We start from the raw sequence: 14756 nt of genomic DNA on the forward strand, positions 1-14756 counted from the left end.
TGCATTTAAAAGAAATTTTACCAGAATTTTACCAGTACTATTGTTTTTCGTTTTGACAATAATTACAGGTAATATTATATATTATTATGTATTTTTACAAATATATTTTTGTGAATGATTTAGTTAAAACCATATTTTTAGATATTTGTATTATTTAGTCCAGTGTGAATTTCTTATTTTGATATTTTGATGGTTGGTATGATAAAATTAAGTTTAAGTTTTAGACCCGCAGGAGGTGAGTGTTAAAAGTACATTTGATGAGTGGTGGATGCTAGGGTGGCGTAATTTTTACAATGGATAAAGTAGAACTTTATCCATTTTTTTTAATTTCTTTATAAAAAAATATTAAGTATAGATGTTGAAAAAATTAAAACGCAAAAAATATGTTCACAATATATTTGGAAAAAAATTAGTTTAATGAGGTACCTATTCCATATGTTTATTTTATCAAGTTCGTTAACTCAGTGTAAGTGGTAGCTAAGTAAAAAAAAATAGTATTCCAACATAAGCCTTAAAATACGTGATATAACATAGGAACTAAGTGAATACCATAATGTAATATATTTATTATACATCGATGTCAACAAATAAAATCAGACTTACGACTCCGCTCAAGTAAACTAAATTTCAATTTTTTCATGACTGGTTTGGTTTGATATGTCAACTGATTTTATTTGTTGACATCGATATATAATAAGTATATTACATTATGTATTTACTTAGTTCCTATAATATTATTTCACGTATTTTAAGGCTTATGTTGGAATACTATTTTTTTTTACTTAGCTACCACTTACACTCAGTTAACGAACTTGATAAAATAAACATATGGAATAGGTACCTCATTAAACTAATTTTTTTTCAAAATATATTGTGAACATAATTTTTGCGTTTTAATTTTTTCAACATCTATACTTAATATTTTTTTATAAACAAATTAAAAAAGATAAAGTTCTACTTTATCCATTGTAAAAATTACGCCACCCTAGCATCCACCACTCATCAAATGTACTTTTAACACTCACCTCCTGCGGGTCTTGCGTTTATGACAGAAATACAAAAGAAAACTTAAACTTAATTTTATCATACCAACCATCAAAATATCAATATAATAAATACACGTAGGACTAAATGATAAATATATCTAAAAATATGGTTTTAACTACATCATTCACAAAAATATATTTGTAAAAATACATAATAATATATAATATTACCTGTAATTATTGTCAAAACGAAAAACAATAGTACTGATAAAATTCCGGTAAAATTTCTTTTAAATGCCATACTTAAAAACCGCTGCAGCTAATAGGAAAACCAAATTTTAATTTTATATTAACTTTGAAACGTTATGGTAAGTTGTATTATAAGTCAAGTTCGGCTTGGGAATGTTTAAGAAATACTATAAATGGTGTGGTTATATAGGTTATATAACAAGTCACATATTTTTATATCCAAAACATTTGGTTTCGATGACTAATCTGGCTAATACATACAGTGAAGTTCTAATGTATGCCCCTTTGGAATATTATTTATTTACCAATAAACCATATTTGTAAAATTTGTTTTTGAACCAAACCTACGTCGAAAACAAGAAACAGATATTTAAGTCGAAAACAAGGTGTGTATTCTTGTATCCAATATTTGGGTTTCATGACTAGTGTAAACTGTAACACATACATTGAAACCCTCTACAAAAATATTATTTATTTATGATAAAAACCACAGCATATTTTGTATTATTTGTTTTGAAACCAGGCCTTAGTCATATATTCTAATAACCAAAACATTTGGCTTCGATGACGAATCTGGCAAATACATACAGTGAAATCCTAATGTACACTCCACTGAAATATTATTTATTTACCAAAAAACAACAATTGTAATTTGTATTATTTGTTTTTGAACCAAACCTACATCGAAAACAAGTCATATATGACTGGTTTGGTTTGATATGACAACTGATTTTATTTGTTGACATCGATGTATAATAAATATATTACATTATGTATTTACTCAGTTCCTATAATATTATATCACGTATTTTAAGGCTTATGTTGGAATACTTTTTTTAATTTTTTACTTAGCTACTATTTACACTGATTTAACGAAGTGTTTTTGTTGGGATATCAGTAGTTTTTTTTTAATATTATTATACAAAATATAGTTTTAAATATATAGTATTAACCGTCAGTATTAACATTAGCAAAATAAATACAAAGACAACACACAACAAGGTACAGCACAATATACAACAATTACATGACAGTGTAGCTGTATAAATAACAATGGTGGGGACTACCCCGGTCCGACCCCTCGCCGTCATACACAACGTCTGGCACCGCGCGGTGATCATACAATTTTTTTGACTAAAACAAGTATCTCGAAACCTTAGAAATGTTGTACTATTTTGCTTGTAACTAAGAAAGTACCAACTAATATGCTAGTTTGCTCGATCTCATTTACACAACTTTTCCAATCTACTGATATCTCATATGTTCATTTCTGTCCAGCCGTTATTTTTACAAAATCATTTCGAATTTTATGGTAAAATTCGCGTGTAATTTACACGCGTTTAATTGGATTGCGGTGCTTTGTGTATAGTATATACGGCGGTGCGCGCTCGCTATTTTTTTTTTATAATTATAACGTTTTTATGAACTCACAATCTTGTTTGTCGTTTCGGGTGGAATCTTGCAACTCAAATTTCGAGCACTTCCCGATTGGCTATCCATCGATATCGTATATTCAGGGTAGCTCACAATTCGATGACAATGCATTATTAATCCACAAGAGGTTGAAAATTCCACCCCTAAGGGGGTTAAAATGGGGTCGATTTCTTGTCCGTCGTTCCGGGTGGAATCTTGCGATTCAAAAAGACTTATTTCTCACTCGCCAGCAAAAATTATGCGTGGTGCGTTTGGGCGTAAACGGTGCTCACATATGAGCGGGGTACCAGGTTCAAACCGGTTCCCATCAAAATTACACTTTTTTGCATTTTCTCACAACTTTTATTCAACTTTTATGATAATTTATATAGTAATTACAACTTAATTTCAACTTTTATGATAAGCTATACAGTAATAAATCTAAAATTATAAAAGTTAAGTAAAGTTTATTGTTTTGTCTATCCAATTCCAAACTATTTATTTCTACTTTGGAATCCTCCCCTTATTTTTCTACTTTTATTCAACGTCAATGCATATGCTGGTGGCAGGTTCGTTGTTCATATTTATAGTAGATATAAATTCTAATTTATCTTAACAATTATGATATAAATATTTTAGTGTGTTAGAGGTAATATAGCCTAAATGGAGTTCTCATGTTGACCGACTAAATAACCCTATCTATGTATAATAAATATAGAGCTGTGAAAAAAATATCCTAGCTGGTCAATCACATAATATTGGATTGGCTTAAATACGATTTTTATAAGAACAATTCAAGGTACAAAAATGAATCCTACATATTTTTAATTGTAAAGTATGTTGGTTTCAAATTATTAAAAAAAAAAAAAAAAGACCGTTCAATAATAATATTTAAACGAATATTTATCAGCATTTTGAGAATTAAACCCTTAAAATAATATAACTAAGGCGATGTAAAAGATGTTGTTTTTGTTTTGGATATACTTCTTAATTTAGAGCACTGGTGTGTGACTATCACATAACTGTTTGAACAAGCATACAAAACATCAATAACTATTTACTTCTTATTTCAATAAATAACACAACTTAAAAAGTATTTTCAATACGTTTCCGTGTAAAAATGTAAATATACAATTATTTTGTAATAACAACTAGGAGAAGAACCATCGGTGAATACTTCAAGGATAAACACTGAGTTCTAATTGAAAATGACTTAATAATACGGTGAAGAATCAAGAGATGTAGGAATTGAAATTAAAAACTTATTAAGACCGCTCTAAATAGGTGTTCATAAAAATATTAACGTTGCTTGAGAAGTAATTGGGTGTATAAGTTAAAATTTACAAAAACAGTATATTGACGATTAAAACAATACTATTTTTCTCCTCTACAAAATATCCTATTAAAATCGCAAAAAATAATCAAACTCCAACCACTGTGAGGGTGATAAATGGATATAATTAAGATTTGAGGCTATAGACCTATAGGTTTATACCAAATAAGTAATACTTATGTAAAGTATCTGTTTGGCTAATTGGCCAAACGTTTACCCGACCTTTTTTCACGAAACTAAGATAAAAAAAGATGCCAATTAAATTTTAAAAAATTATTATTATAATAAACATTATTGTTTATTATGTGTAGGCGCATTTCATGCAACGAAAGTTCAGCGTACGGAATTAAACACGATATTGACACTGTCATCAGTTAAGATTTTATTATTGACATAATATTATGTAGGTTATCTGTTCAAACCGTTTGGCGACGACGGAAGAGATAGCTTAAAAACATGAAGAATATAATAATACACGGAAACTTTATGCTAATATTTGTAATATTAAACTATATTGGTCAAATAATACTTCAACATTTCAGGAAGAATATCATAAATCACTAACATCAAATACGCTTTAAAAGATAAAAACAAACAACAACCGTCGTGTTTTGTATGTCATTTCCTCATAATATTTTTTTTAACCTGTTTACATTGTAATACTAATTATAACCATTTTGGGTATAAAACGTTAGCAAATTCACCGGTAACCTAGCATTGAGATTAATTTGCTTCTTTGGTGTTATACATTTATATCTTAAATATGCATTTCAAAGGCAGCTTTTTGTTTTTATCAGCAGTGGTTTTGGTTGTGCTGTCAACATCTACAGGTACATACAAACATTGAGTATAAAAATTAATAGTATAATATAATAAAAACGAATTAGGTCGTTTTTTAGAAAAAGTGTAGGTAATATTTTCTAAGAGCGATATTACAATAGTTTTACTTTTCATGTTTCAGGCGTTAATGGAGGTAAGTTTTAAATTAAGTTGTACTATTTGTATTCGTTGATAGAAGAATTTGACTAAAAAAGAAAAGTGTAGGCCCTATTTAACAAAGTCTAAATTCATCGAGTTAAGTATTGTGAAATGTATGTGTCACACACTAATATAAAATCATTATCTGAAATTTTATCTGATACATAATTTAACTTAATAATTATGAATAGAATAATAAATTCATACGTACGTGTTAGTGAGTTAAAGAAAATCAGTATTTGGTATAACCTTAATACAACTTTTTTAGATACAACTTAATAAGTAGTAATTAGAAAAGTTATCCAATGGATTAAATAAGTATTTAGACAAGGTTATTTTTTCGATGTTTCAGAGCAAGATAAAGAACTACCCAGAGGAGGAGGTAAGTCAATATAGTTATTTTCATGAAAACCTTTATATTTATAAAGGGGCGTTGTTTTCTTACCTAACCTAACCAAACAATTTTTACCCGCTTGTAAAAAAAGAAGGCTAATGTGCATAGGTTTAGTATGCGTAAAAAATATGTTTGATCCCACATCTAAAGTACCGAAAATGCCAAAAAACTAGACTCTCAATGTGCATAGTGCGAACGGTTATCAGCCGTTACTATAGAAACCATTGGCGTTATTTAGAATGGGCAGAAAACAAATTTTGTAAAAAACTTAATAATAATAAGAAATTAAGAAATAAAAAAAACAAACTAAATGCTTTATTACAATAGTTTTATATTATTTATTTATATTAAACATACTCATTTTCATGTTTCAGATTACATTGAACCTAGTAAGTTTTAAACTAAATTGTACTATTTTTTTTGTTGATCAGATTCTTATGTCATAAATGTTAGGAAAATATAAATATAATGTTTGTAGTAATGTTTCTTATACATTTACGGACTCAAGTGTAAACTTATATTAGATAGGTACTGCTAATAAGTAAATAAATAAATCAAACTACTCATACGAAAATAAATAACCAATAAAAACAAAAATATTTTTTTTGTATAACTTCTATCTAATTACATTGACGAAGTATCGAACATAAAATCTACAAAAGATTAAAATATGTACAAAAAAAAATATTGTAAGATGTAATAATATAAGTTAAAATTATAAATGAAATAAAACTATGAAATTAAAAAAAAAAAGTTCAAATGCTTTATTACAATAGTTTTATATTCATCAATATAATATATTATAATTATTTATTTTTAGGTCAACCTAATACCCAGTCACCTTCACAGTTTAGTAAGTTATTTACTACATTGTACTATTTTTATTTGGAGATCGGATTCCAATGTCTTAAATATAAAGAAAAAACAAAAAAAAATTCTTAGAGTTCTTGAGTGCCCAGGATTCAATGAAATCATGAACACATTATGTTCTCTGTTTCGATTTTTCCGATTCAGGGTTTCTTTGTATTAAATATTGTAGTGAATATGTTATGTATAGGTACAAAAAAAAAATAGTATAAAACGTTATAATATAAGTTTATACAATAAATTAAATAAAAATTAAGTAATTAAAAAAAAAAATGTTTAAATGCTTTATTACAATAGTTTTATATGCATTTTTATATAGGTATTATAGTTATTTATTTTCCATGTTTTAGCTTTTTCTGGTGGACAATCTGGTAAGTTATTTACTACATTTTACTATTTTTATTTGGTGGTCGGATTCCAATGTCTTAAATATAAAGAAAAAACAAATAAAAATTCTTAGTGTTCTTGAGGGCACAATATGATTCTCTGAAATAGTGAATATATTTTCTCCGTTTATTATTTACAGTTTCAGGGATTTTTTTTTAATATTATCAAATACGCTATTGATGGCTTGAAATTTGTATAAAATACTATAAATGCCTAACATTGTTGAAAAAAATAATAACTTTGTTCATTAGCATATTATAATATCATTTGTCTTGTTGTAAAAATATTCAAAAACTAATTTGTGGTTATCGTTTAACTTAACAAAGTGAAACGATTTGAATCATCAATTAAAATAAATTACACCAATTTATGTACTAAAAAAAGATAGAATATAAAAACAAGCATTAGAAATATTGTTTTTCTATGTTTCAGGTGGAACAATAAATAATCCTTCAGTACCAACAGCTACTGGTAGTTGTAAGTCTATGAATATTTATTTATTGATACATTTTACATTAAGAAAGGGAGAATTTTACAAATATGACAAATGAGAAAATGAGTTATGAACTAACTGAAGGTTAGATAAAAGTACCTATTTATAAAATAAATGTATGACGTATAATGTTAGTGCCTCCAAATAAATTTAATATAAAAAATACCAGTTGTCCTACTGACTAATAAATGGGCACTTGAAAAATACAAATAAAACAAAAAAACAAGTAATTGAATTTTTCTATGTTTCAGTTACATTTCCACAACCTTTATCATCTACCGTTACTCCCGGTAAGTTCATGTAAATTATTATATTGAATAACTTTACATTACATAAAAGTATATATTAAATGACGGTATGACGGAAATATTATTAGTGTATCCGAATTAATTGAATGCAAAAAACTTCTAGTTGTAAAATAATTACTATAGTTCGTAGTAAACACTAAACACGGCTAAACACTTTTAATCGATAATTAACAATTACAATGCTGTTATATGTACTTAAAAAATATAAATAAAACGGAGAAACAAGTATTTGAGTTACTTTTTTTTATGTTTCAGCAGCTTATCCTTGGCCAAGCCGGCATAATAATCAATAGTAAGTACTCCGCTGGATTCTATCTACCCTCAGATTCGCACCGAAAAATTGTTTTCAAGTGATTTTGATGGACACTGATTAAAAACCCCTGATATAACAAAACCTCTGCCTAGAACTTGAATTTTCTCAATAAGTATTAAACAGAAATATTTAGTTTTATTAAAATTTTTCAATTTAACTCTCCACAATAGTCGATACCAATTTTTATGAAAAATTGTGTAAACTAAATAGATAATAGTTATTATAAAATATAATATTATAGTTTATTTTTTTTTCATATATATATTGCTGCAATTGGTCTCGGACACATTTCCACATCCGGCCATGAATAATCTTACTGTTTAATTTTTTATATTTATTTCAAACCTATTGAAAATATTACAAAGTTGTAATATTGTTATTACATTTCTGAATAATTGTATATTTACTTTTTTACGAAAAAGTATTGAAAAGATTTTGTGTGTTTTATTGAAATTATAATAAAAATATATAATAATATATTGAAATGATGTTTTGTATGTTTGTTCAATCAGTAACCCGTTAGTCATACACCAATGCACTAAATCACAAATATGTCCAAAAAAACGACTTCTTTGAAATCCATCTAATTATATAACTTTAAGTCTAGAAAGTTTTAGAAAACGATTTCGATTATTATCTTATCGTGGGACGTTTTATTTTTGACTTGAGCAATTAAAAATTATTTTCAAAACGGACATTGTTGAAGCGCATTGTATAGGCAATTTGTCATCAAAACTGGATATAAGGTAAAATTTGTAAATATTAACCGATTAAAGAAGGATTTATTTTGATATTTAATTATTAATTTTTATGAAAAATTAATAAATGCATTACATATTTAACAAGGTTTTGATCGAAGCACAACTTTAAAATTATTTACAGCTATTAAGTAATATCTGTGTGTCTTATTTACCTTAAATACTTTACAATGGTCCATACTCAAAAATCACTTATTAATTGTAGGCCTTATACTCGCTATAATATGTTTCCTATGAAAAATAACTAAAACATCTTTTTAATATAAAAGATATAGGGGTTTTGTTATTATTGGTGTTAGTATTTGTATTATTATTATTTTTTAATATCTGGAACAATTTGAACTTCTTGACTGTTTTTTTCCTAATATGCACTGACTGAAATCGTTTACCGAAAGCCTAGGTTTAAAAATTGTGATAGTGAAAAATTTGTAAAAAACGACGTTTAGATTTTTGAACTCTTTGTCATCAAGCCTAGTCCAATGACTAACAGTCTAATTTTCAGAGTTAAATCTATAAAACAACATCTAAAAAACGATATAAACTCTTCTGGGGTAATAAAAATTGCTGTTGCAATTAAATTTAATATACAAATGTTAACCCGTCTTCCGAAATGTAAGGAATATCACATTAAAATTTCGATGTTATTCTCCTTTTTAAAATAAATTATCTTATATTTTCACGAAGATGGACACATTGCACTGATAAGAAATCCCTTATAAAACAAAGCCATGTTCTAGATCTTATTGGTAGGCTTGTTATGAAACAGTAATAGACATAGGTATACATTTGATAACAAAATAAGGTCTGACAATTTGATCGATTGTGAATCCAGTGTGCTGTGTGGGGCAATACAATATACAATTATCTAATATATCAATATCAATTATTATAATATTTTAGTAGGAAATAATATTGTAAAAATATTTATATTTCAATAATTATGTCTTAATATTACAAATGTAATACTTAAGCGTAAATTAATTTCAGACTCTATAATATTATGCTTATTATATTATATTAAACCATTTAATTTATGCGATCCGAATTTGGCTGAATTTTATTTGTATATCGATGATTACGACCAACAAATAAAATAATACATGATTTCATTGTGAAATATTGTATTTCCTTGAGTTTTTATACTGGTTAATTAATTATTTATGAGTTTATAACTAAATAATTATAAGATAATACTTAACACACGTGTGCGCCTAAGCATCGATAACAGTAGCGGCTTGTACTAATAAGATATAATATATATAACTAGACAACTGTTGAGCTGTTGTACAGCTTTCTGGTAACTCAACATAGTCTTTGATCGACTTGATTATCGAACTTGTCTTTAAACGGATTATAAAGCTCTTTTAGTCTTTCACAGTGGTAGCTTATAGTAGGTGAGAACATTATATTAGGCGAAAAAAAAAAAAGTAACGACTTTTAATTTGAGTTAAAATACTGCATGCACACTGAGATGAGATTATAAGGTAAATCCTTTTTACTCTACCCCAGTGTGTATAAAATATATTTATTTATTGTTATATGATAATATAATTTAAACATTTGTGCAAATAAGATATTATATAGTGTATACGTTGTTACAAGATATTTATAATAACTGAAGTTCATAATGTAATTCTTCCTATTTCCATTGTAGTGTCATCAGTTGTTGCTTCACGACCTATTTTAAAAGATTCTTTTGCTTTTTCAAGGCATTCTTTAGCGAAGGCAACTACACCCTTTTGATCCTTATAACGAGCTTCGTAAACTAGATTTATGTAATGTCTAAATTGCCATACATCTACAGTCTCTAAAACAAAAAAAACTTATTTTTACAAATTGTTAAATAATATTATCCTTTTTATAATGCACCCTTCTGGTGCGTGACGTGGACTTTGCAAGACAATTGTTAAAAATCATTTGTAGGGTTATGACAGAGGGCGACGTTATACAGAGTGGACTAAAAATGAAAATTTAATTGTCATGATGTAATTTTTGACGATTCCAGTATGATACAGGAAGATCAATTTATTGCAAGTCACTCATATTATTCTCGAAAAGTAATAACGATTTTATAGTTTCTTTTTTTTTTTAAACATTAGTGGCTTTTTACAATATTAAAAAATTACTTAATATTATCTTTAATTAGTATTTTCAAAGGCTCCATTAACTTTAACTATAAGTACTTTCCAATAAAATGAGTGCCATACTTATTTTAAACACTAATATACTGGTTTACATATTATTTGGGTATGTGTTTTAGTTTCTATGCGAAGCTGAAAATATTATAATAGTTTTAAAATTAGGTTTTTTTAATTTTACTTGTGCTTTCATATGGTCCAGGGTTCTTTTCAATATATTTATCAATAGTACTTCTATTTGTCTCATCGTCCCCAACAAATAAGAAGAACTGTTCATTAAAGAAACGTTTGTAATTTGTAGCTTTACAAACACCAAGAAGTGTTACGTAGGCATAGAATATTTGGTCTAGTTCCTGAAATTTTTTTCAGTTATATCATACAAAAAATAGGAGTATTATTTGATTGAATATTTAATTGAATAAATCACGAATAAAGAATGAACTGTTATTATATTATTCATTCATTAATAGATTAAATTAACTATTTATCCGTAATACATTTTTCAATCAAGAATAAAGTATTTATTTCCCTAGCTAAAGTTTTTGGATGAAAAAAAAATCATACATTTTTATTATCTGTGAAAATATAAAACATTACCTTTACTACCGTAAAAGGATCGTCTTGGACAGAGGTAGCAGCTTTGTCTTCGGTAGGACCATCCTGTACAGAGGTAGCAGCTTTGTCTTCGGTAGGACCATCCTGTACAGAGGTAGCAGCTTTGTCTTCGGTAGGACCATCCTGTACAGAGGTAGCAGCTTTGTCACGACCTATTTTAAAAGATTCTTTTGCTTTTTCAAGGCATTCTTTAGCGAAGGCAACTACACCCTTTTGATCCTTATAACGAGCTTCGTAAACTAGATTTATGTAATGTCTAAATTGCCATACATCTACAGTCTCTAAAACAAAAAAAACTTATTTTTACAAATTGTTAAATAATATTATCCTTTTTATAATGCACCCTTCTGGTGCGTGACGTGGACTTTGCAAGACAATTGTTAAAAATCATTTGTAGGGTTATGACAGAGGGCGACGTTATACAGAGTGGACTAAAAATGAAAATTTAATTGTCATGATGTAATTTTTGACGATTCCAGTATGATACAGGAAGATCAATTTATTGCAAGTCACTCATATTATTCTCGAAAAGTAATAACGATTTTATAGTTTCTTTTTTTTTTTAAACATTAGTGGCTTTTTACAATATTAAAAAATTACTTAATATTATCTTTAATTAGTATTTTCAAAGGCTCCATTAACTTTAACTATAAGTACTTTCCAATAAAATGAGTGCCATACTTATTTTAAACACTAATATACTGGTTTACATATTATTTGGGTATGTGTTTTAGTTTCTATGCGAAGCTGAAAATATTATAATAGTTTTAAAATTAGGTTTTTTTAATTTTACTTGTGCTTTCATATGGTCCAGGGTTCTTTTCAATATATTTATCAATAGTACTTCTATTTGTCTCATCGTCCCCAACAAATAAGAAGAACTGTTCATTAAAGAAACGTTTGTAATTTGTAGCTTTACAAACACCAAGAAGTGTTACGTAGGCATAGAATATTTGGTCTAGTTCCTGAAATTTTTTTCAGTTATATCATACAAAAAATAGGAGTATTATTTGATTGAATATTTAATTGAATAAATCACGAATAAAGAATGAACTGTTATTATATTATTCATTCATTAATAGATTAAATTAACTATTTATCCGTAATACATTTTTCAATCAAGAATAAAGTATTTATTTCCCTAGCTAAAATTTTTGGATGAAAAAAAAATCATACATTTTTATTATCTGTGAAAATATAAAACATTACCTTTACTACCGTAAAAGGATCGTCTTGGACAGAGGTAGCAGCTTTGTCTTCGGTAGGACCATCCTGTACAGAGGTAGCAGCTTTGTCTTCGGTAGGACCATCCTGTACAGAGGTAGCAGCTTTGTCTTCGGTAGGACCATCCTGTACAGAGGTAGCAGCTTTGTCACGACCTATTTTAAAAGATTCTTTTGCTTTTTCAAGGCATTCTTTAGCGAAGGCAACTACACCCTTTTGATCCTTATAACGAGCTTCGTAAACTAGATTTATGTAATGTCTAAATTGCCATACATCTACAGTCTCTAAAACAAAAAAAACTTATTTTTACAAATTGTTAAATAATATTATCCTTTTTATAATGCACCCTTCTGGTGCGTGACGTGGACTTTGCAAGACAATTGTTAAAAATCATTTGTAGGGTTATGACAGAGGGCGACGTTATACAGAGTGGACTAAAAATGAAAATTTAATTGTCATGATGTAATTTTTGACGATTCCAGTATGATACAGGAAGATCAATTTATTGCAAGTCACTCATATTATTCTCGAAAAGTAATAACGATTTTATAGTTTCTTTTTTTTTTTAAACATTAGTGGCTTTTTACAATATTAAAAAATTACTTAATATTATCTTTAATTAGTATTTTCAAAGGCTCCATTAACTTTAACTATAAGTACTTTCCAATAAAATGAGTGCCATACTTATTTTAAACACTAATATACTGGTTTACATATTATTTGGGTATGTGTTTTAGTTTCTATGCGAAGCTGAAAATATTATAATAGTTTTAAAATTAGGTTTTTTTAATTTTACTTGTGCTTTCATATGGTCCAGGGTTCTTTTCAATATATTTATCAATAGTACTTCTATTTGTCTCATCGTCCCCAACAAATAAGAAGAACTGTTCATTAAAGAAACGTTTGTAATTTGTAGCTTTACAAACACCAAGAAGTGTTACGTAGGCATAGAATATTTGGTCTAGTTCCTGAAATTTTTTTCAGTTATATCATACAAAAAATAGGAGTATTATTTGATTGAATATTTAATTGAATAAATCACGAATAAAGAATGAACTGTTATTATATTATTCATTCATTAATAGATTAAATTAACTATTTATCCGTAATACATTTTTCAATCAAGAATAAAGTATTTATTTCCCTAGCTAAAATTTTTGGATGAAAAAAAAATCATACATTTTTATTATCTGTGAAAATATAAAACATTACCTTTACTACCGTAAAAGGATCGTCTTGGACAGAGGTAGCAGCTTTGTCTTCGGTAGGACCATCCTGTACAGAGGTAGCAGCTTTGTCTTCGGTAGGACCATCCTGTACAGAGGTAGCAGCTTTGTCTTCGGTAGGACCATCCTGTACAGAGGTAGCAGCTTTGTCACGACCTATTTTAAAAGATTCTTTTGCTTTTTCAAGGCATTCTTTAGCGAAGGCAACTACACCCTTTTGATCCTTATAACGAGCTTCGTAAACTAGATTTATGTAATGTCTAAATTGCCATACATCTACAGTCTCTAAAACAAAAAAAACTTATTTTTACAAATTGTTAAATAATATTATCCTTTTTATAATGCACCCTTCTGGTGCGTGACGTGGACTTTGCAAGACAATTGTTAAAAATCATTTGTAGGGTTATGACAGAGGGCGACGTTATACAGAGTGGACTAAAAATGAAAATTTAATTGTCATGATGTAATTTTTGACGATTCCAGTATGATACAGGAAGATCAATTTATTGCAAGTCACTCATATTATTCTCGAAAAGTAATAACGATTTTATAGTTTCTTTTTTTTTTTAAACATTAGTGGCTTTTTACAATATTAAAAAATTACTTAATATTATCTTTAATTAGTATTTTCAAAGGCTCCATTAACTTTAACTATAAGTACTTTCCAATAAAATGAGTGCCATACTTATTTTAAACACTAATATACTGGTTTACATATTATTTGGGTATGTGTTTTAGTTTCTATGCGAAGCTGAAAATATTATAATAGTTTTAAAATTAGGTTTTTTTAATTTTACTTGTGCTTTCATATGGTCCAGGGTTCTTTTCAATATATTTATCAATAGTACTTCTATTTGTCTCATCGTCCCCAACAAATAAGAAGAACTGTTCATTAAAGAAACGTTTGTAATTTGTAGCTTTACAAACACCAAGAAGTGTTACGTAGGCATAGAATATTTGGTCTAGTTCCTGAAATTTTTTTCAGTTATATCATACAAAAAATAGGAGTATTATTTGATTGAATATTTAATTGAATAAATCACGAATAAAGAATGAACTGTTATTATATTATTC

At 27.5% G+C, this 14756-nt stretch overlaps 1 protein-coding gene across 7 annotated transcripts; it reads left to right on the plus strand.

The window, feature by feature from the left end:
• The first annotated feature begins 4708 nt into the window (after positions 1 to 4708).
• LOC126844704 (uncharacterized) lies at positions 4709 to 8066 on the plus strand. Of its 7 annotated transcripts, none has more exons than XM_050583087.1 (10): positions 4709 to 4811; positions 4943 to 4954; positions 5312 to 5341; positions 5728 to 5742; positions 6174 to 6206; positions 6571 to 6591; positions 7040 to 7084; positions 7352 to 7390; positions 7664 to 7700; positions 7963 to 8066. In XM_050583087.1, the coding sequence occupies exons 1-10, from the start codon at positions 4745 to 4747 to the stop codon at positions 8030 to 8032; spliced, it is 369 nt and encodes a 122-aa protein (XP_050439044.1). In that variant the 5' UTR covers positions 4709 to 4744; the 3' UTR covers positions 8033 to 8066. The 7 variants fall into 7 exon arrangements, with proteins under 7 accessions (XP_050439044.1, XP_050439050.1, XP_050439066.1 ...); XM_050583093.1 differs by having other exon boundaries at positions 7667 to 7700; XM_050583109.1 differs by lacking the exon at positions 5728 to 5742.
• The last annotated feature ends 6690 nt before the right edge of the window (positions 8067 to 14756 follow it).

This window comes from Adelges cooleyi, unplaced genomic scaffold, assembly GCF_023614345.1.
Source record: "Adelges cooleyi isolate 19-005CV unplaced genomic scaffold, UGA_ACOO_1.1 ACOO_flye_CR_arks_rails_tigmint_CR_PRNA_108, whole genome shotgun sequence".
Classification (NCBI taxonomy): domain Eukaryota; kingdom Metazoa; phylum Arthropoda; class Insecta; order Hemiptera; family Adelgidae; genus Adelges; species Adelges cooleyi.

Coding starts and splice junctions, on each gene's coding strand:
- LOC126844704 (XM_050583087.1), top strand. CDS start 4,745: ATGCATTTCAAAGGCAGCTTTTTGTTTTTATCAGCAGTGGTTTTGGTT. Junction 6,207..6,570: donor CCAGTCACCTTCACAGTTTA/GTAAGTTATTTA, acceptor TCCATGTTTTAG/CTTTTTCTGGTGGACAATCT. Junction 7,701..7,962: donor AGCCGGCATAATAATCAATA/GTAAGTACTCCG, acceptor ATAATATTATAG/TTTATTTTTTTTTCATATAT.